Source organism: Mytilus galloprovincialis, chromosome 6 (assembly GCF_965363235.1).
Source record: "Mytilus galloprovincialis chromosome 6, xbMytGall1.hap1.1, whole genome shotgun sequence".
NCBI lineage: Eukaryota > Metazoa > Mollusca > Bivalvia > Mytilida > Mytilidae > Mytilus > Mytilus galloprovincialis.
In genome coordinates, this window is record NC_134843.1 from 47,072,197 (window position 1) to 47,095,914 (window position 23,718).

Here is a 23,718-nt window from a genome sequence, read left to right on the forward strand (position 1 = left end):
ATAGTGTGGGCCGATTGGCAAGTGGGGCGAGATGACATTGTTCGATATCTACTCATCGTGTTCGGGGTCATAAAGGGTATCGTATGCATCATATAGTAATATATAAAGTATGTTATAATGGTTGTGTGGCGTTCTAAACTAGATTTTATGAATTGTAAATGGTTTTTCGTCTAATGTAAAACAGCTGGGATGTTAAATAGTTTATATCCCACTCGGACGTGATGTGTCAGTGGTAGATCACCCTCTCAGGCCTCCGGGGTGATCTCACACTGACACACCGCGTCCGCGTGGGATAACTATTAAATATATTGACATTATAGTTGTTTCTCACATTATACATTTTACGAATACTGTTAACGATGGTTATTATAAAAAATTTGGCATTACGCATTGAATTAAAACAGGTGACAATATTAGAAAGTTCATTTAACATTTTGGTCCTAGGTTTATTAAGACTAATAAGTTCTGTACATATTATGATAACATGAAATTCTTCTTCCACCTCTTGGAGTGAGAGACAGCTGGAAACTGGAATATAAGGAACACAGCAGTATAGTTCATGCCCAGTACGAAATTAAAAGTTGCTGTTTTTTTAAATCTTCATAAAACATGACCAAGTATTGTCTAACCTATAAATAAAACATGACCAAGTATTGTCTAACCTATAAGACATGTATGAGTCAAGGTTTTCTGAAACACAAGCTGAGTGTGTTCACATTGGAGATAGTTTATGCGAGTCACATATACTCAGTGATAAAAAGAAACTCACATATACTCAGTGATAAAAAGGGTAACAATTGTATCAAAAAGAGAAAACCGAGTGCACCTTTTCATGTTAGGGCGTGTTTGAGTTGAATATTTTGTCTTGATATCGTACAAAGCAAGAAAATTTCATACATCGTCTCGCTTCAGATTCTATCATTTTTATATATCAAAGCTACAGGTTGCCTTTATAACATAAAAAAAATCTAGGGAAAAAAAAGGGATGACGCGCTGCCAATTTTGCTCTCGGAAACCGATAAATTTATCCACATTGCACCATTACGATCCTTATATGTCAATTGTATTTTAAAAGACAAATGTATCAACTAGCTAATGAGCGTCAGTTAATGATCTTGTCTGCTTTGATTCAACTTAAAACTATTGTCTGATCGGTTTGTCAGGTGGAATTTTCGAAAATTCATAGACATTTAAAAAAATTATAATTAAATATTTCGTGGAAGGGCAGACTAGATTTTTTTAATGGTTGAAGACTATAAACCCTTGTTTTAACACACAAAAAAATATAATTTTTCGAAGATATGCATTTTCATCATCCAACTTGAAAGACTGTCGTCAAGTACTTTCAGTAAAAAAATAGCTATTCGAACACACCTACTCTGTTTTTGTGATTCATTAGATAGGTATTTCACTTGACCCATATATTTCATCTTTTAGTACTGTGATTTTTTTATGTTATAAAGTCAACCTGTAGCTTTGATATATAAAAATGATAGAATCTGAAGCGAGACGATGTATGAAATATTTTTGCTTTGTACGTTTTAAAGACAAAATATTCAACTCAAACACGCCCTAACATAAACAGGTGCACTCGATTTTCTCTTTTCGATACAATTGTTACCCTTTTTATCACTGAGTATATGTGAGTTTCTTTTTATCACTGAGTACTAGAACACACCCGCGAAATCGCGGGCAATCAGAGCGTGTTGAAAGTATGTAAAGTGTTGTAGGAAGAATTTTGCAAAAGATTTAATGACTGGAGAATTTCAGGAAAAATATCAAAAGTCATAGGTACTTGGGGACAGGAAATTTTTTTTCTCCCTCCTGTATTTCCCAAATTCCCATTTTTTTGTTTTTTATTAATTTCAATATGAACATACATTTAGTATATTAAGAACATTCAAGTCAGGAGCCTGTGATTCAGTGGTTGTCGTTTGTTCATGTCTTACATTTTTTTTCGTTGTTTATTGTACATAAATAAAGCCGTTTATATATATAGTTTTCTCGTTTGAATTGTTTTACATTGCATTTCGGGGCTTTTTATAACTGACTTTGTGGTATGGGCTTTGCTCATTGTTGAAGACCGTACGGTGACCTATAGTTGTAAGTTTCTGTGTCATTTTGGTCTCTTGTGGAGAGTTGTCTCATTGGCAATCATACCACACCTTCTTTTTTTTTGTTATAATGAATTTTTGTAAAAAATTTAATTGATGGAGAATTTCAGAAAAGGTATCAAAAGTCAGGTGCTTTGGGACAAGACAATACACCTTATTGCTATTTGTCCGCCATTACTGGGTATCACACAGGTTCCCGCAAAACTTTGACGTCACAATACAAAATATCTGACGCCACAATGGAAAAGTGATTGTTGTATGCGTCAAAATTTCAAGCGGCCCGGTCAGCCGGGATTAGCTTTAAGGTGTATTGTTTTCCTAGCCCTGCTCCTCCTTTATTTTTAAAAAATTCCCTTTTTTTTTTATTTCTATTAACATTAATAACACATGCATACTTTTAGCGCTGAACATTCATTACTATAAATAAAGTGTATTTGCTTTTTACTTTCAATTCTCAGGTTATTTATCGATCCACGGCGGTCATTTCTATATTATACAGACTCTCTCTCTTTTGAGTTAACTCTGTGACCGCCGTGGATAGTAAACTTAAAAAAAGATAGCAGATAGAAAATACACTTTATTCGTAGTATATGTATGTTCAAAGAATACAGAAAAACGCAAACCGAAAATCTAATATGACTTAAAATTTCGCCCAATGACGGAATCAATATCCGGATGCGTTTTTTCTTGTTTTTCTCCCAAAATAACTCAATCTGAATAATCATAAAAATGGATGACAAATGCGACTATGCACTGTACCTAAAGAACACAGAGGCATGATGATTACTTTATTGTGGAAAGAAGAGAAGCGACACACAAAATGAGGTCTTCTCGTTTAATAGTATAGATATGTGACTCGCATAAACTATCTCCAATGTGATACAATTGTTATCCTTTTTTTTTCTCGAGTCAAATAATGGAAGGGCAGACACGAAAATTACTGAACTAATAGATTGATATGTTCTCCGTCCGCGGTAAAAAATAATAAAAATCGGAGGTTATGCATTTTCTACATCCAACTTGATAGATACCCATGTCGTCGACTTGATATCTAATTGTTCTGCATTACTGTATAATTGATAAATTGAAAACTTATGCAAATGGTGTTTTTAAAATAAAACACTTCGTAATTGAGAAGAAAATTGTCGTTTTATTTGTTTCTATTAATTTTTAAAATTTTTGTTACTATAGTAAACATTACAGTAAGCATTTATCGCCTTCTCTAACATAAACTGGACCCCTGTTGTGTTCACTTATCGCTACACTGACGGTGCGAAGCTATAGATAGAACGGCGGACCAGTTTATCTCTAACAAAGAGCTTCGATTTTCTTGTTCTATTTCAACTGGGTTTCCGCCTGCAATTGCTTCCATTTAAACGATTGTGAAAGTGAACTGGCGTAATGGGGAGATAGTTTTGACGAAGTAGAATCCTGACTGTTACAGGTTTAATAATTATGCTGATCACGTAGACCTGATTTCAAAGTCACAAGAGTCGTTGAAGATTCTCTACTATTGATAATATTTTAGTATTGTATTCTTTAATTACTATATATTTTTCATTTTGTAAGAAGCTATTTTGCACTTTTGCTTTTGACACTGTATGGAAATCGGGATTATGGCAAAAATGCGAAAATCAAACATTAAAGTTAAACTATTTAAAGAGATCTATGATATGCATCAAAATAGCATATGAATTTTCCGCAGCAAAAACATTGAAATAGTTGATTCCTAGTGCTTCCTTGGTGTACTTTTCAATTTCAGCTTTTGTATAGTACGAAATAAACTTCTTGATCAGACACAGAAGTCTTTGTACGCTTTATACCAAAAAGTTAAGAAATATATGTATTTCCGTCGATTTACAACTAAAACTTTTTGACTCATTAGTTAGTCCTGTATTTTTATATGCTTCAGAGATATGGGGATTTGAAAGTAAAGATAGCCTTGAGAAAATACACCTACAATTTTGGAAAAAAACCGTTTTGAAATTAAGAAACAGTACACCAAATTATATGGTGTATAAAGAACTCGGAAGATTCCCCTTGGAAACTATTGTTAAACATAAATTGGTGTTGTTTAGAATAATTGGTGAATAACAAGTTATCTTCCATAATGATAATGTATAATAAATCAAGCTCAAGTTACATTTGCGGTACCCCACAAAATTTAAATGAACTACGTACGTTATATCATGTTTGACAAAAATGGAATAAGTTTTATTTGGCAAGATCAACATCCATTGCATAAACACTGGGTTTAAAGAACATAATTTCACGACAACTGAATGTTCAATTTATCCAACATTGGTTTTCTCAACTGAATAACTCTTCAAGAGGTTCATTTTATTCAGATTACAAACAGGAATTTCGTTTGGAAACCGATTTAATAAACGGGAAGATGATCTGGATCCAAAATATGAGCGAATTTGTCATCTCTATGGAAAAGGAGTAGGTCTAGAGATGAATTTCGTTATCTATTTAAATGTAAAAATCAGAAAATACAACTGCTTAGAAATAAAAAAAATATATACCACAATATTATACTGCAAATCCAACGATGTACAATTTTAACAGCTTTTAACAATCTGTCATGTAGAATATTTAAAAAAAAAAAAAACTTACACGATAGTTGTGATTTATGTTTGTCTTTTTTTAGTTGAATGTTAGGCCACACCAAATTAATTTCTTGTTCTACGGATTTTTGGACTCCAAAATTTGGGGCGAGCGAGCGATTTGAAAATTTTAATAAAAAAATATTTAATTTGCAAATTTTTGAGGCGAAGCTTGAAAAGTAAAGGCGAGCGATTATATTTTTTTTTTGTAAACATAAAATAGTAGGTTTTGACAATAATAAAACTTGATTTATAACTTGTACTTTGACATTTCTTTAATTTCTGAAGTATTTTTTCCCTGTTCACCAAGAAATAATTTAATCTGGTTTATGTATGTCTGACTGACAATGAGACAATTCTCAATCCAAGTCATAATCAGTTTGGGGGCAACCCCTTAATGTTATAAATATCCCTTTTACATGTTTTATGTCAGAGGGATCAATATAAGTTATAATATATTTGTTTGTACAAAAGGGCTCATATTTTCTAAAAGAACTATATATCTATCTAGTATTAAATGGTCAAAACATGTCCAAGAATTTTGTAATATTCCTGGACTACATGTATAACCATGTTAAATTAACACATTTACTTTAACAGTTTAATATTATTCAAAATAAGTGGACCCCTCTTGTAGAAAAAGTTGTTTAAAATATGATATAACTCTCCTCTTTTTGAGTACCAAATTTTAAGTTTTCAAAGGTTTTGTATAGAAGAACTATACAAATCCTTGGTATTTCTATTTTCTTTTCTACATCAGTAAAATGACCCCTTGTCTGAGGGAGGGTTGTTCTCAACCTGACAATAACAAACACAGGTCAAAGTACGGCCTTTTACACAGGGCTTTGATACAGACCAAACAGCAAGCTATAAAGGATCCCAAAATTATTAGCGTACACAATTCGAACAGGAAAACCAACGATCTAATTTATATATCCAAACGGGGAAATACCAATGAACACCATCAACAAACGATAACTGCTGAACGACAGGCCCCTGAATCAATCAGGACAGGTGCATAAACATGCAGCGGATATAGATAGTTTTGTTTTGCCAGCATACAATATAATTGCAGTTGAAGGCAAATCCTTCAGAAGTTCTTTGTGCTTTATTATAACATGTTTTGATAGGGAATATAAGTAAGGGGGAAAGAAACCAATGTTGATATCTTTTTATAATATTTACAAAAAAAAAAAACGGTGCGGGAAATAGACATGATTACATTTCCGGATGCGGGAAGCGGGAATATAAAAAAAATAAAAAAATTCTGTTTTGAAAAAAATAGGTGCGGGCGGGTCCGTCGAACAAGGAATCAAATTGGTGTGGCCCTATGGTAATTTGAAAATCGATATTTTGCTGTATTTTACCATGCATGCATACTTATGTTCAGTATAAGTGTATTGAGTATAAACATGTGTTTACATGTATATATGATGTCCTCTTGTACGCCTATGTGTCTGAGGTTTAATAATAAAGTATTGTTTATTGTCTACTACTAGTAGGGTGCCCAGTATCGAAAAAGACGTCTAGTTAACGGATAACACACGGCTATATGTATATGCAAACTATTGGAAAATCATTATATTTTCCAATCACGAATGTCGTCGTATGCTCCCGTGGTCACGTTTTTCAAAATTTTGTTGTTTCTTAGGGTACCCACAGATACATCATCATAGAGACCATCTTCAACACGAAAAATAAAATTATTGCTTTCTGTGTTATTTGTTCAAATGATACTTATCATTTAGCTTAAAAATTAAATTTATTATATAACGAAAGCTGAAAAGATTTATATAATTTAAGCTTAAGTATTTCATGATTTTAGTAAGACTATTTTTTTAAGCTGAAATTTACCACATTTTGAACGAAAGAAAATGTAATTAGGTGTTACTTTCACGGGATTTTTACTCTGATTACACCAATAAGACATGGTTCATATGTGTGCCGAATATCTTTCGTGTAATGTTAATCGCCGACAAGAAAAAAACAATTTAAAACACAAATTTAGTGATAATTCTGCCTTGATTCAGGTGTCATACCACCAATTACTCCCTCAAATTTAGAACGTAGGTGAAAGTAGGCCTACTCGGACAAAAAATAGTGCATTTGATGTCATTGTTCACCTAAACTAACCAACAAATTTGCAGAAATGAAAGTTTTGTTGAAAGAAAAATATATTAAGACCATTTTGAGCCAAAATTTACCTGTCTATGAGTTTGCATTAAAAATTGAGGATTAATGCGCTCCATAGTATACTAATTTAAGATTTCCAGAAAACCAGGGGTTATTTTTAGTGGTACCTCCTTTCGGAGGCTCTCTGCTTTCTTATATGATTTTGAATGTATGTTGAAAATTGGCATGCAGAAAGGTGACACCTGTACGATTCAGGATATACCTAGTTTCTATGAAGTTAAACTTAAGGTAAAATAGAATGAAATTCAAAACAGTGTGGCTGCGGCCATTGATTGACACATTAAATTCATCCATTGACTGGGACAATTTACGTGAACGTTTGTCTGTAACGACCACTGTTCACGACGTACCTACGATAGACATTTAAACTGTGGGGTCACCAAAGGTTTCTTAACGCCTTTAATTATAAAATAATTCGAAAAATTAATCAGGAATAACCTTTATGTTTTGATTTATATAATTGATATAAATAAAAACATCGTGTTATTTCTGATTAATTTTTCGAATTACTTTCTTAAGGTGTTGAGAACCTTTGGTGACCCCATAGTTTAAGTGTCTTTAAAAAGTACATAGTGAGCAGTGGTCGTTACATACAAACGTTCACCTAAATTGTCCCAGTCAATGGATGAATTTAATGTGTCAATCAATGACCACAGCCACACTGTTTTGAATTTCATTCTATTTAGAAAGCTGTGAAAATTGCAAAATTTGGTTGAACAGATAGGGACTTTTAATTGGTGGTATGACACCTTCAAACACGTCTTTTCTCGTGCCGATTATCGTTTTGTAGCTTACACTATCAGGTCATTAACTAGGACAATTGTCACTGACTTCATTTCTCTTTTAAGCTTGTTGTGTGGTCGATTTGTATATTTGGAATAGTCCAGTTAGTTTGAAGATCGTTGTTTTGCAATTTTATAACTTAATTGCTTTTTTTTAATTGATAGTTTTGTTATAGTTGTAATATAAATCCTTCGGTCACGTTTCAGACCCAGAATGTGGCACACATTCACAGTTAAACACATTAAACTATGCCCATCAAGCCCGAAACGAAGTAGGAATGAAATACAATGGGATAAATGTGTTATATGTCAGGGTTCTTCTACTGAATTGCTTATTAGTATGCAAGGAATAAGCACAAAAAAAAGCTTTATCGAGGCTATGGGAGCACGGAAAGAGTTTAGTTTATTGCATGCATGATGCGTCAGATATAGACCATCTTCGTACTGATGATTGCAAACTGTTGTACCACCATTCTTGCTTTAAATTTTACACCAGCAGACACAACTGCAGTTATTTTAAAGCTGAATCAAGTTCTTGTTCGTCTGTTAAAGTGTTCCAGATCATATATAGAAGTCGTCAAATTCCTGACTGGAAAAAATTTCTTTGAGTCAGTGAGATTCAGCAGGCCTTAATCAGGTTTCTTGGCGAATCGATTGTTCAGCATCATGGTAGATCAACAGTTACTATGATACATAAGGAAGTCATAGTCTAGCTAGCACTTCCAAGAACCCTTAATCAGGTTTTAAGAATTATTTTGTACGCCCGATGAAGTAGATACTCACATGACTTTACATGCTGTTCATGTAGACAAAGAGTTCGGTGTGAAAGGAATCAAGAGAAGGATAATAACAAAGTCACAAGATGCAAATGTTCTAAAATTATGCGTTCCCTACATCCACTCCATGCAGCATATGCATGAGCTATGGTTTCAAACAGGCACTATAACTTGTTTATTTTATATCGGTTAAGAATAAGCTTATCTTATTGGATAAAAACAGGCCACATGACATTCTTTATTCTTCAGTTATAAATTCCATCGGTCATTAACAGAACAAAGACTTTTACATGGTAATGACCGATGGGGCTGTAACGGAATATAAGTTCCTTCATAATATAAGTTCCAAAAGGAAAAAATATTCTGGAATATTATTTCCATAGGAATAAATATTACAGTACATGTTCCTAACGGAATAAATAGTATAGAATATTTGTTCCAACAGGAATAGGTAGTATGACATTGTTTATAACAAAGTTTCCAGTGGAACTTCTGTTACGGGGAACAAATATACGTTGACACGGCGTGGTTTGTCTGTTTGAGTGACGTTCCGTGATAAAACGCAACGCAATTCAGACGTGTTTGCAGTTTAAAGTTAGGGAAATGGAAGACACGTCTGCTAGTGCAGATAACTCTAATTAATGACCGTTTTGCTACTGATGAAATTGTAGTAAACTTTATTTTGTATTTCAATTATTGAAGTGACTTATATAGATATCTAAACCTATGAACGGTCTTCACTCTTTCCTAAAGAAATCGTACATTATCTCGAGGTTACTTTCAACAATTTGATTTTTTTTTAATTGAACATTTACCTATTATGGTCCAATATCCAAAATCTAAATACATGGTTAGATTCAGCATATCATAGAACCCCAAGAATTCAATTTTTGATGAAATCAAATAATGTTCAATTTTAGACCCTTTAGACCACAATGTGGACCAATTTGATAACCGGGCCCAAATATTAAAAATCTGCATGGTAAGATTCAGCATATTGAAGCCCCATATATTCAATTTTTGTTGAAATCAAACAATGTTTAATTTTGGACCCTTTGAACCTTAATGTAGACAAATTTGAAATCCAAATCCAAATACAAGGTTAGATTTGGCATATCAAAGAATCCAAATAATTCATTTTTTGATGAAATCAAACAAAGTTTAACTTGGGACCCTTTTGGCCCCTAATTCCTAAACTGTCCAAAATCAATCCAAACCTTCCTTTTGTGGTCATTCACCTTGTGTTTAAATTTCATAGATTTCTATTTACTTATACTTAAGTTATAGTGCGAAAACCAAATGTTTCGGACGACGACAACGACGACGACGACGCCAACGTCATATCAATATACGACCAATTTTTTTTTCAATTTTTGCGGTCGTATAAAAATTCAAATTTACAAATTGAAATAGGTCAAGGTCACTGTTATTTAACAGCTGTTTGAAAATTTCAAATTTGCACCCTATATACAAAAAAGTCAATTTAAAGTAATTTTTGGCGTTAAAAATATAAAATAAGTTCTAAATGTAGATACAACAGATATTTTTCTATAAATGAGTTCTTGTTATTCTGCTCCAAACGCATATATTTAGGAGAAACGAGCTATCTAAATGTGACTGTGCATTTTTCCTGAATTTTTGCTTTGACCTTTGACCCTAATTAAAAAAATCAAAGCGCTGTAAGCACTGTAGGCAGTTAAGCAAAAACCAAGGCACACATAATTATGAAAACTGGCAATGTTGCTTCATTTTTTTTTTTAAAGATTTAAAAGAACAAGCATTAAACATTCATATATAATTGTACATTTATGTTCATTTAATGAATTAATCATTAAAGTAAGTAATTCATATTTTATCAAAGTTTTCAATAGCAAGGTATATATCAAGTATATTTTTTTTTCATGGTCATGAGTCTCGAGTCAGCAGTGGTACAAATTCGCAATGATTGCAGGTCTTCTAGTTGATCGTAATTGTTCGTATTAGTTGACTGTTAGTTTTTCAAGTTGACTTTAGTACGAGCTTGTAAAAGTATGAATGGACTTGCTTCCCTGGAAAGAAAACTGAGTTTGTGTTCTACAGTACAAAAGTTATGAGACACAAATCAGACAAATGTTTACTACTACTACAGGGATCAATAGTGAGGTTTGACTGTCCATAGTAAATGTAAATGACTCCCACCTTCAACCCAAGTCCATGATGTATAAGTTTGGAATAAAATGACAGGTGTTAGGTCTAGAAAAGTGATATGCATATGTGACGCCTATGAGATTGACCTTGTATGTCATTCAATCTTTTTGAAATGACAAACAGGAATGAATATGGTTTAGGAGTTGGTATCTCAATCTTTTACAAGTTCTCAAAACACACACAAGAGGGACTACCCCTATTTTCATTTGATTTTTTTTATATTGTCCCATACATGAATATATATGGTTTAGGGGTGGGGGACCCCAGTGACTTCCCCTATATTTCATTTGATTTGTTATATTGTCCAATACATGAATATATATGGTTGAGGGGTGGGGATCTCATCTGTTTCCAAGTTATCAAACCGGATTGGGTAGGGTGACCCTTAGGACTCTCCCTATATTTCATTTGATTTGTCCCATACATGAAAATATATGGTTTAATTTAAGGTTAGGAACTCGACTGTTATTTTATTTGATTTGTTATTTAGTCCCATACATGAGTATATATGGTTACGTGGTGAGGATCTCGACTGTTTCCAAGTTCTCAAACATGAGGGTGCAGTGACCCTAGGTACTCCCCCTATAATTCATTTGATTTGTTATATTGTCCAATACATGAATATATATATGGTTTATGGAGGGGATCTCAACCGTTTTCATATTCTCAAACAGGAAGGGGTAGAGTTGCCCCACGAACTCCACCTATATTTCATACGATTTGTTATATTGTCCCATACATGAATATATATGGTTTAGGGGTGGGGATCTCGACTGTTTCAAAGTTCCCAAACAGGAGTGGTAGGGTGACCCCAGAGACTCCCCCTGTATTTCATTTGATTGATTATATTGTCCCATACATGAATAAATATGGTTGAGGGGTGAGGATCTCGACCGTTTCCAAGTTCTCAAACAAAAGGGGTGGGATGACCCACAGGGACTGCCCCTATATTTCATTTGATTTATTATATTGTCCCATACATGAATATATATGGTTTAGGGGTGGGGATCTCGACTGTTCCAAAGTTCCCAAACAGGAGTGGTAGGGTGACCCCAGGGACTCCCCCTGTATTTCATTTGATTGATTATATTGTCCCATACATGAATATATATGGTTTAGGGGTGGGGATCTCGACTGTTTCAAAGTTCCCAAACAGGAGTGATTGGGATTGGGGATCTCATCCGTTTCAAAGTTATCAAGTAGGAGGGGGTATAGTGCCCCAAAGGACTTAACATACATATAAATTGCTTACATTCAGGTATCATATAATCTAGTTGCACTATATGTGTAAAATAAGAAACTTCCAGCTATTTTAACTGACCCATCAAAATTGAGGAACAAAAATACACTTTAAAAGCATCTAACTTGCTGTACCAACATTTATTACTGAAAAAGAAAATTTATACTGTCACCAGGACCATATATATTGTTAGATATACTGTTCCCAGCTGGCACAAAGACTCACATTGTATTGGATTTTGACATTAAAATTTATCAAAAAGTAATTTTGAGTTTCCTATGGATACCTATGGATCTTCAGAACGCTGGCACTGTTGCACCATTATATTCTGCTCTACTTCATCATCATTGTATTTAATTGTACGTTTCTCACATTTTCAGTACAGTATATTTTCTGTTTTTTCATTCTTTTACATATTTCTTTTGGTTTTCAATTCTAGTGTTTATATTTATTTACCATGCAAAGATGTATTTTGTCACCTGTCTGATTTTTTTAAAAGTTCAAAGATCGCCAAAACCCGGAATTACCCATATCCGCTTCCGGAATCGGATCCGATATTAAAATTTTCTTCTCATCTCAGGTAGCAATACACAGTTAGGAGTTTAGTTTCGCATTTTGGCCCCTGTGGATTTTTCAAATAGGAAAGTTATTGTGTAATAAAATTCATTTTAGACAGCTGAATGCTAATTTAGCCTTCAAAGATGGTTTATAAGAGCATCAAGATTATTTTTTACATGTTTTATGGGCTGTTTTCTGTTTGACAATCCGTATTTTCATAGCTAGACCGGCCATCGGTCCAGAAATTAATGTAATGTTTACAAACACTTTTTTTCTACACAAAGTTTTTGACGTAATTTTACAAAAAAATGAGATTAAGGACTTATGATTTTCATTGGATTTGCTGAATGATATATGTACACAGTTTCAGAAAAGGTATTACTTCAAGCGATTGAAATTCTACTTTTAGCCAAATTTTGGGGAAATATGCGACATCTTTTCCCCCCTTTTTGCAATATTTTATAACAAATAAATGCAGATTGTTGCCATGGATACACCCAAAAGAAATTATATTTTACCATTTTATATACTGGATATAAAATCTATGGAAGATTCTGATTACATACATATGCCCATATATGACACAAACAGTAAGCTTGATATTGCAAGAAAGCAATGAAAAGGGATGGTAAAATTTATAAGGGCAAATTTTAATATTTTTTCCTAACTGTTTATTGCTACCTCAGCCATTTTGTTTTCAATGTTGTTTTTGTCAGAAACGATTTTACTCGAATTCGCACATTATTTGTCGGCGATTTTCTGTATAAAGCTAGCGGTTGAACAAAATGAACATCGCTGTCATGAATAATAATGCTAAAAACAAGTTTTGAGATCGTTTATTAGGAGACTTTTGTAAAAAGATTTGCAAAGTTATTTTTTTATTTCCTCTCAAGTCGTGAATGTCGAGCGTAGCTAGTAACCAAGTCGAAATTCCGACTGCAAAAGTGGAAGTTCGCAGACCTCGGACAACCGCTAATTGAACCCCTGCCTCCAAATTGAAAAGATATAAAAATTTCGTCTTATAATTTAAAATTGCCGCCAACAGCATGAACAGTGGAACTTATTTTAAGACTACTGACGTAGTTGACTACGTTTTGACGACAAACAATATTCCTTCGACTTTTGCTATTTGTCTTAAGAAAATTTTGGCGATTAAACCATACATTTGTTCTTTGACAGCTTAATTAGCCAAAATCTCAGGGGATAATAAACTACATAAAGATTCCTAATGTGCCCTACTTCCTATGTGCAACTTCAAAACTTTTAGATAAATCGACGATCATTTAAGGTTTTTCTGATCATATTTTTTGTAATCAAGAATTAAAAGTATGAAAAAACTGTCCAATTAGTTATGAATAACAAAACATCCAGCTAGATAATAACAATGGCACATATTTCAGCATTTATTGGGTAGAACATAAATATAGGGTGCTCACATAAGGCAGCTTAACTGCCTAAAAAACGTGACCAAGACAGACAACGACGACAACGCTATTTCGATGAGGCTTTTTCTCCTCTTTCCAACGATACAAAATATAGCCGTCTGTTATTCCGTTAACCTACTATACTGTAATCACTAGCCAGTCAACACTGAGGTTGTGACTATGAACACACTCGGCTCCACTCTGACTTAATTGACTAGAGTTGTCAGTTTTCCTATCTAATATAGGTGGATTTCTCCGGGCAATCCGACTTCCTCTACCAATACAAACTGGCCGTCACGAAATAGCTCAAAAGTGGTGTTAAAACACCAACAATAAATCAATCATTTAGGATCGAAATGTTTAAAGGGAAATTCCGCGATATTTTACTTATCATCTTAATATGTTCGTCTTATCATAAAAAACACAATCACAAAGTTTTATATTTATATTCCTTCTAATAACGGAGAAAATCAAGTATTTGTAACTTTTTTGCTTGACCTACGAGAGTGGGTTGTGACGTTTTAGCCCGATTTGTTGAATCATGGGAAAAAATAAAATATGTTAAAGTCTTAATTTCTTCTCACAATACTACGAAATTAAAAGCGCACAGATGATCGTTGGTCGTAGTTAATAACCACAATATCAAAATAAACGTGCGTGTACCGTTTTGTATTATTGAATAAAACTTCCTATATAATTATAATTATATAAATATTTTCGAATTAATTTGAAAAATTATTGTTGGGATTTTTTCATAAAATATCTGTTTTTTTTACTAATCTTGAACTGAAAATATTTTCGTTTTATTTACCGTTATAACTTCGATAACCTTTTCAATGAAAAATATGTGTGAACAGAGTGTGTATATTATTTTGTTAAGTCATTGTATATTTCTCGATTTGCGTAGAATTGGTTTGAACTTTACCTTGCAGCAATTTAGCCTCAGGTGTACACAGGTGTGAATTCAAGTTTACACAGCTGTGAATGTTGCCATTTCGAATGAATTAACAGAACGGGTATAGGGAGTTTAATACACCGATGACAATAGAGAAACAATAATTTAATTGTATAAATTTATTAAAAATAAATTTTTAATTTCGGAAGTGTATGCAACATAAAAATGGAACAATTACCGATAACGTTCTATGCCATTAGCATACAATTCAAATATTAAGTTGAAAGAATCTTTAAAATTAAATGTTGCGTTTCCCAAATAAAAACTATTGCACATCTGATTTACTTTACCGAAATTTTTTAACTTGTATTTAAATCTGGCGATTTTTAAATGCTAAGTATCGCAAATGATTTTTTTTCTTTTTACATTTCGTTCTTACTTATTTAAATTAATCAGGATAGCGGTCAATTATCCAAATTAGTAATACAGTAGCAGTGGCGGATCCAGGGGAAGGGGGGGGGGGGAGGTCCGGGGGTTGGAACCCCTCTTTTTTTGGCCGATCAATGCATTTGAATGGGAGCATTTGGTTGGAACCCCCCCCCCCCCTTTTTACTCTGGGTTGGGAACCCCCCCTTTTTTAAAATGGCTGGATCCGCCACTGAGTAGTTGTAATAAAAGGCATATCTTAGTAATGTATAACTGCTATTGGCGATTTTATATAGATTAATTCGTCCCAACCTCGTTGTTTTTGAAACATTCTTTACTTGTATACTTGTAAGTTTTCTGACGTATAAGAGCCATTGGGGATGAGTTCCAGATGTCCTCTTTACCAGAAAAAGCAGACTAGTAGCGTTTTGTTAATATGATTGTTGGGACAGACGAGGCCAACCACTTGTATACAGATAACCAGAATTACCATATAAGCTTATGTTGTCAACACCATCAGAGAAGAGTTCCCATCGTCGAATGTGGTACATGAAGGCTTCCAAGAATGTACAAGTGGCATGTCTGACTCTAAACAGTTTGTAAACGGAGGTTAGCTTTTTGGTCATGAATGTTTGTCTCTAATATTTAATTAACTGTGCATTTGTATTCAGATATCGCAGATCAAATTTATTCGTTCATTGTTTAATCATACGTTTTTTGATTGAGTCAAGTCTGCCAATTGATATTTTATCGTATGTTTTTCTTTGTTGTGATGTTATGCTATTGTTTCAGAAAAAGGGAGAAGGTTTGGATCCATTAAAACGTTTAATCCCGCTGCACATGTTTGCACCTGTCCTAAGTCAGGAATCTGATGTACAGTAGTTGTCGTTTGTTTATGTAATACATACGTGTTTCTCGTTTCTCGTTTTGTTTATATAGATTAGACCGTTGGTTTTCCCGTTTGAATGGTTTTACACTAGTAATTTTGGGGCCCTTTATAGCTTGTTGTTCGGTGTGAGCCAAGGCTCCGTGTTGAAGGCCGTACTTTAACCTATAATGGTTTACTTTTTAAATTGTTATTTGTATTGAGAGTCGTCTCATTGGCACTCACACCACATCTTCCTATATCTATTAACAGTGACCTATAGACATCGACCGCTAAATGTTTTTGATATTTGAAACTGCATGCATATATATATATATATACATTTTTGAGAGTGATTATTTATCTTGTGTCTGACGAAAACTAAATGCCTGCATGGTTATATCGTTCGTTTTGGTTTGGTGAGTGTTCTCTCAAAAAAGTATTTATATATTTCACAAATATATACCACGAAGAAGCTCTGAGGGTATAAATACTAATCCCATTTTGTTTGGGTGTTACTGAACATCGATGTTTACAGCAATATTTAATGAATAAAATTATGATGGTAGAAAGAAATATGAGCGTCATATGGCAAATATTACATGATCTCGGACCATGCCTAGTTGTCAATCTGTATTCCAATACAACCATATTGAGTAGCTAGTACTACAGGGTTCTTATGTCGTTTTACTTTAAGGTTTAATAAAGGTTCTCTCTCTCTATATATATATTTATCGTATGTAACAATAATCAAACGTCTATAGGCAATAACTAAACGGGTATGAAGATTTTTTATACAGTTTACACAATCATTAATAAAGAAACACAGCAACACTACGATATAACAAATGGAAAACTTAATTAATTTTAAGTTATAACGATGCCGCTGTGCAGACAACAAGTAAGTGCACGTGAATATCAATTAGGAACACGATGTGTGATTTTGTATAACTAAAAATATCAAAGCGAGCAATAACTTTGTCATGCAAACATTTGTTTCCCAATGTGCCTCTCTTTTTATTACCGCTTCTTTGCAATAACTAGTTTCCATTTTCGTCGATTATTCTCTTTATTTTTTCTCTATTCGGTTATATATTGTTTTCAATATGCCACTCTATCTACACTTCTTAATTTTAATACAATGACAAATTCCTGTGTCATCCTAATCCTTATGAAGATATAGGGGACATAAGACAAAAAAACTCTGGACAGACATAGAAGGGATTCTCAGCTTATCTTTAAGTGACTATAAGTGTTGCATTACTGTATATCTGCATCTTTGTTAATCGACAAAAGCTTGTATTTGCATGAAGATACAAGCCGGCCATCGGGGTGATCTTAGTACACTGACACACCGCGTCCTTGTGGGACAACTATTAAAGCTACGTATATTATGCGTTCATTACTTCCCCTCCATGCAGCATACGTATGCACTATGATTTCAAACAGACACTATAACTTGGGGACACGATTTGCGCCGTTATATACCTGTCCACGAAATATGTAAAATAGATCATTATGACCTAAACAATTGAGCGTAAAATTGGCGAAGATGACGCTGTATAAGATTTTATTTTTCTATTTGTACAAATGTTGGTTGGCAAGAGAGGTCATCTGGCACATTTTCAAAACTAGATTCCTCAATAATGATTGTGGTCAATGATGAAATGTGTCCAAGTTGCAGAGGAGAAGATTTTTGTCAAAGCTAACCACGATGACTGACGACGTACGCAAAGTAATGAGAAACACTCACCTGGCCTGTTCGGAACATATCGGCTATCATATGAGAAACTGATATTCTAATACAACCGTATCGTGTAAACGGCCGTAAAATTTACAAAGGGATGATTTCACCACTCGGAACTGTTGATAAACAGCTTCTCTGTGAGTAGCAAACGTCAAACAAGGGAATCATGATAGGAAATAAAGTAAAATCCCTAACAGCAGAATCAAAAACGGAAACGTTACGGTATTTCCGTTTCTTTTTTTTTTTTTTTAACAAATATTTAAGTTACAAAAAAATCATTCATACAGACTTCGTCCCCATTCACAGGTAATGCCTGCCTCATATTAATATGAAAGACAAAGACTTATTAAAGATGAAATTTGTATTGTGTTCCTAAAGCCACTATATTTTACTTGACTACTCAAAGTCACATGACAACGACACCGGAAGAAGGAAGTAGATTTCTGTGTTCTGCGCAAATGCGGGAATTAAAAAAAAGTGACAAAAAAAAGTTAACGATTTTGAGTTCATTAGTACAATGAAATTTTCCCGATTTTTTTTTTATAATTGATTTTTCTACTGTAAAAGGGGACTTTGTCTCGATGGTTGTTCGGGTTACGGAAATGAATGAAATCTTTCCTTTATCAGTTGATATATATAGTTAACCAATTAATTTGCACCGATAATAAACTGTTCATGTCAAATTTTACCGTTGTGGGAGATATTTCTTCTTGTTTAAAAATCCGGTTTTTGTGCTATTTTGCACTGAGCCAAAATATTCTTTTTCTCTTAAATATTCACTCGTTCTTAACTTAATCAGGATAAATAATTAAGCAGAATATGTAAGAACAAATCCCTTACCTCAAAACGCAAGAGAGATTTTTAATTGGCAATGACTAAATCATAGAAAGAAAACGTAAACGGACAGGACGGAGAGTTAGTAAGTGTGCTCAGAATAAGACCGTCTTAAGGGTATTCTTAAACGATGTCAAGAGAAAGAAAAGGGAGAGTAAAGAATGCTTCTAGTTACACTCCTAAAAGACTCTTAGTGCACTCTTTGTGCTATCGTAAACTATGACTTACGAGAACTTTAAGAGATGTTTCTTGTTACTGGCCCCTGGTACCTTTGTTAACTATGTAAGTCAAGATAAGAGGCAGACTTAAGTGTATCTTTTGTTAACTTATTCTCAAGTTCAGTGTCATCATTTATACAATATGTTGATCTCTAAGTCATGGATTATTGGATTTTATTTTGATAAACTAACTGAAATTCTTTACACAGAGTAAACTTTGACATTGAGTAAAACAGCATTTTTTATTTTTTGTTCAGTTATTTTAAGCGTAAAATGATATAATTCCTTTGCCAGCAGATTACGAATTTTGAGATTTCTTGGAAAACAAGAGTGTACACGATATAATGTCTCACCTGCCTTATTGACCACGATTGGTTTTATGTTGAAAGTAATACAGATAAAGGTTCCAAAAATATAACACTATCAATGATCCATAACAATGAGGTCAAGGTCATATGCACTATGACCGACAAACATGTAAACCTTACCTTATAAGCATTCCATGCACTTATAAATCCTACTTTGTAAAGGATCACACTGATTCAAACAAAATATTCTCTGAAACTGACATTATCAAGATGCTTAATTTCTTGATTGACAACATATTTGTTACGTTTGCCTCATATCTTGACTTACATCTAGAAATTGACAATGAGGGTCGGTTGAAAACAAAACTTTACGACAAACGAGATACAGCTTCCTAATTGAGAACTTTCCATTTCTATGCAGCAACATTCCAACAGCGCCTGCATACAGAGTATATATCTACAATTGATACGATATTCCATCGCTTGTATTTCCTATCATGAATTTCTTGATAGAGGGTTGCTCACAAGGAAGCTATTCAACCAAGAGTTCCAAATGGTGAAGTTGAAATCATCCCTTCGTAAATTTTACGGACGCCATCACGAGTTGGTTAGCCGTTATGGAACAACCGTTACACAGATGATATCGGATATGTTGCTCACTTTCGCTTCCCCTTCCCTTTTCATGAATGTGACCGACCGAATTAGACTATTTACCGGGTTTGTAATTACATGAGCAACACAACGGGTGTCACATGTGGAGCAGGATTGCTAATGCTTAGTCCGTTTCTGTATGTGTTGATCCATTGATTTTAGCATCTGAGAAGAGGACCAAACTTTGGAAATTTAATATTGACCAATGAACCATGAAAATGAGGTCAATGACAAATAATACCTACCAGACAGACATGTGCACTTTAGAACTAATCCATTTACCTATATAATAATTGATATAATCCTTAAGGTGCAGGAGAAAACTTTTTTTCAAATATTATCTCTTCACCATAAAAAGATTCTGTCAATGTTTCATAAAATTCCATGAAACAATAACAAAAAAATTGATGCGTAACAAACTTTAATCTCAGACAGTATCTACATTTATCATATGTTTAGTAGTAAATACAGTAGTTTTGCATATTTGATAAATAGCCTGCTGTTTAATCCATATCGCGCAACTTTGATGCGCACCCTTTATCGCATACCCTTTATCACACCCCTACCCTTTATCGCATACCCTTTATCACACCTCAACCCTTTATCACACCCCTACTTTTTTTTTTTTTTTTTTTTTTTACATAAAGTCAGCTTTTTTTATTTTTTTTGTATAAGAAAAATTTTCCTCAAAATAGGTAATTTTTTTAAATGACGTCATTTTTTTTATATGTGACGTCACAAACGTCAAGTTTTCATATTGTATGTGACTTCACGAACGTAAAGTTTTCATATTTTTTGGCACACTAAATGCAACTATAAAAAATACAAAATACACAAATAAATACAATAATAAACAAAATATTTTTAAAACAACAGCACGCAAATTGTAAGGTAACCCAGGTGCTTCGGATAAGTAATTAAGCAGTTCTTTTTAGGCCTTTGAAACAAGACAAAAGTAGAACTGAAGGTAACCCAGTGCTATGGATCAGAAAACAGTTCATATAATATAATACTCTTCTGTTGAAATATATGATAAAGCGTATAATACATGGCAAAATCCGTATCACATGCCGTATCACCCTCGACCAATATCATCCCTCGGGCCTAAAGGCCCTTGGGCTGATATTGATGTCTCGGGATGATACGACATATGATACGGATTTTGCCATGTATTATTCTCTATGTACTTGTTGATTGTAAAAAAATAAGTCCATTTATCAGTAAAATACGAAAAAAGGTAAATACATATTGATGCAATTTTACTCTGGATAATGTATTTTTATCATAAAGAAGCGTCTGTTCAAATTTTATATTATTCCATGAAGCTTTACTTTTCTTATTAAGAATTCTTCACATTTGTATTGTATTTTTATCGTTCATTTTTTTAACGTTGTCTCTAATATGGATACTCTAATCGTGCCTTGAAAAGGTGCCCTTAGTAGTATCTTGATCGGAAAAATGACTGAAATTTAGTTCACTTTTATTTCAAAAACCGTAGACTTATATATATTAGGACAGACAATTTCAAACAATGAAATATACATGCAATTCCTTTTATGAAATTGACCACGCAAATGCATAGGACAGTCCCAAGTGGTCGAACAGTAAATGCGCCAGCGACTGTAGACATTGTAAAGTCAATACAATATCCGACATTGAGACAATTGATGTATTTGAATTTCTATGGGGACATAAGCATTAAAACTTTCAGACAAGTAAGACATAATATCAGAAAAATTGCATTCTGATAGCAGTGATTAGGTTTCTAGTTTTTTTTTTACTTCTTTTATCATTTTTGTGTGACAGTGTTTATGAGTTACTTGTAGCTTCGCTATTCTAATAAAAACGTTTGGATGCGTTTATCTTTTCTTCATTATTTGATTGGTTCATATTTACATGTAGAATGTTTTTTGTTACCAAATTTTAAAGCAGAAACTTCAAACAGTAACATTTCAGTACATTAAACTTTTTATCTAGTAACTTGTTACATTTACGAGTGTCTTGACCGTTTCCAAAATGACAAAAAAAATGACAAAAATAAAGAAATGTACAGTTTAGTTTTCACACTTGGAATATTATAATGCATCATATATTTTTATCATTATTTAAATTGACATTAAATTTGTTTGTGATACAATGAAACATGAAATTAATGTGTGTTTTTTTTTAAATAACGGATTTTTGGAAACAAAAAAATTGTCCTATCCCCTATGATATTTTATTCTTAATGAAACAGATTTCTTAGAACCAATTGAGTGTCATCATTGGTACTTTTGTAAATAATATATACATGTACGATTATTACTCACAGTTCTTGTTTGCAATGAAAGGGTTTCTGTAACCATTTACCAATGGTTACATCTTGAATTACCTCCCTTACTGTCATTCCTGGATATGGTGTGGCTCCTGTGAATAAAAATGTCAATTATTCTGCTGGTTTAAAAAAATGTAACTTTCGTGCATTGTCTACGGCATCAAAATATTATCAGAACTAGTATAATTTTAGGCCTGCAAAGACATCTAATTAAATATTCCTGTGCTATTAAGGCATTTTATGTATAGACGTGTGACTGTGTAAAATATAAAGAGATTATTGATAACTACAAAAAGAATAAAAATGTCAAATATACAGCACTCAACATTAAAATCATATAATCTTAATCACTTAAAAAACAAACAAATATGTAACAAAGAAGCACAAAATGGCATACAGAAAAAGCATATTACATGTAACAAAAATTAAAGACAAGAATACACAAATTTTCCATAGCCAATAACACAATGACGGGATGTACAGTGGAGATCACTTCTAACCTCTCATTAGAACTGTCAGAATAATGTGTCATACATGTAGAACTATTCTAGTCGTAGAACTGTTCCAGTTGTAGAAATTTCTAGCCGTAGAACCAAATCATTTCTAGGTTATAACTGTTTTAGCTAGAACTATCTAAAATGTGTCAGGATGACAGTTCTACATACTGTCCAAGAACAGTTCTCCTAAGAAGAATTTGACAGATTTGATGAAAGGTTAGAAGTGATCTTCACTGTATAAGAAACACGTCATATATATATTAAACGAAGAAACTTAAAAATGCATATAAACAAAGCACAAAGCAAAAAGTTGATATTGCCAAACATTAGACTAAACATTTAATGTAATAACGTACAAAGACAAAGTACTGAAATCATAGAAAGTATAACATTATAAGGTTTTAGTCTTTCCTAACAGTACTGATATGTACGAGGGTAGAAATGTACTATAAACACGTGTGTTAATTATTGGTAGTGTATAACACGGACACGTCATTAAGATGACAAACAACGCCAGTACCATAATCTCTACTTCAAGACCATTGTTTGTTTATTTGTGAAGTTGATAAGAAAACTTTATTAACAATGTCTTGGTATCTTCCAATTAACTTTTTAGAATACGGAAATTGATAACTGCAAAGGAGTAGGTCCAGTAAGACCAATTTTTGGCCCCAAAATTTAGCAGTTTTACAAGATTGTTAAAATGTAAACTTTTAGTTATCTATTAGAAAGTAGAATGATTCTGCTACATAGATATGGGCTGTTTTTGACAATACAATGCACATTTATCGGGTACTACTACATTAAGTCATGTATATAGCACTCTGCCTGGTTCTTATAAAGAGCTGTACTTAAAAATCTTCATAATTTTAGCATTTTAGTTAAATTCTAGACGGTTTCTGTCTTAAATGAAAGTGGCCGCATTTGTGTTCATTCTTAATATTGAATTGTAAGTTGTATTTGATGGTAATACATAACATATATAAAGGATGAGGATGAACACGGATGCGGCCACTTTCATTTTTTACTAAAACCATCTGAAAAGTTACATTTTTTGTCATATTTGATAGATTTTTCATA

The 23,718-nt window shown here is 33.2% G+C and overlaps 1 protein-coding gene across 2 annotated transcripts in view; it reads right to left on the reverse strand.

The window, feature by feature from the left end:
• Positions 1-23,718, reverse strand: part of LOC143079728 (fibroblast growth factor receptor 4-like) — a 213,104-nt gene that overhangs the window by 8,651 nt on the left and 180,735 nt on the right. The window contains exons 19-20 of one of the 2 annotated variants that reach the window (XM_076255275.1): positions 22,137-22,233; positions 10,450-10,522 (exon numbers count right to left, since the gene is read on the reverse strand). In XM_076255275.1, coding sequence (XP_076111390.1) covers positions 10,465-10,522; positions 22,137-22,233 — 155 coding nt within the window. In that variant the 3' untranslated portion in view covers positions 10,450-10,464. Of the gene's footprint in view, positions 1-10,449; positions 10,523-22,136; positions 22,234-23,718 lie in introns of those variants that run through there. The other variant, XM_076255274.1, reaches the window with a different exon arrangement.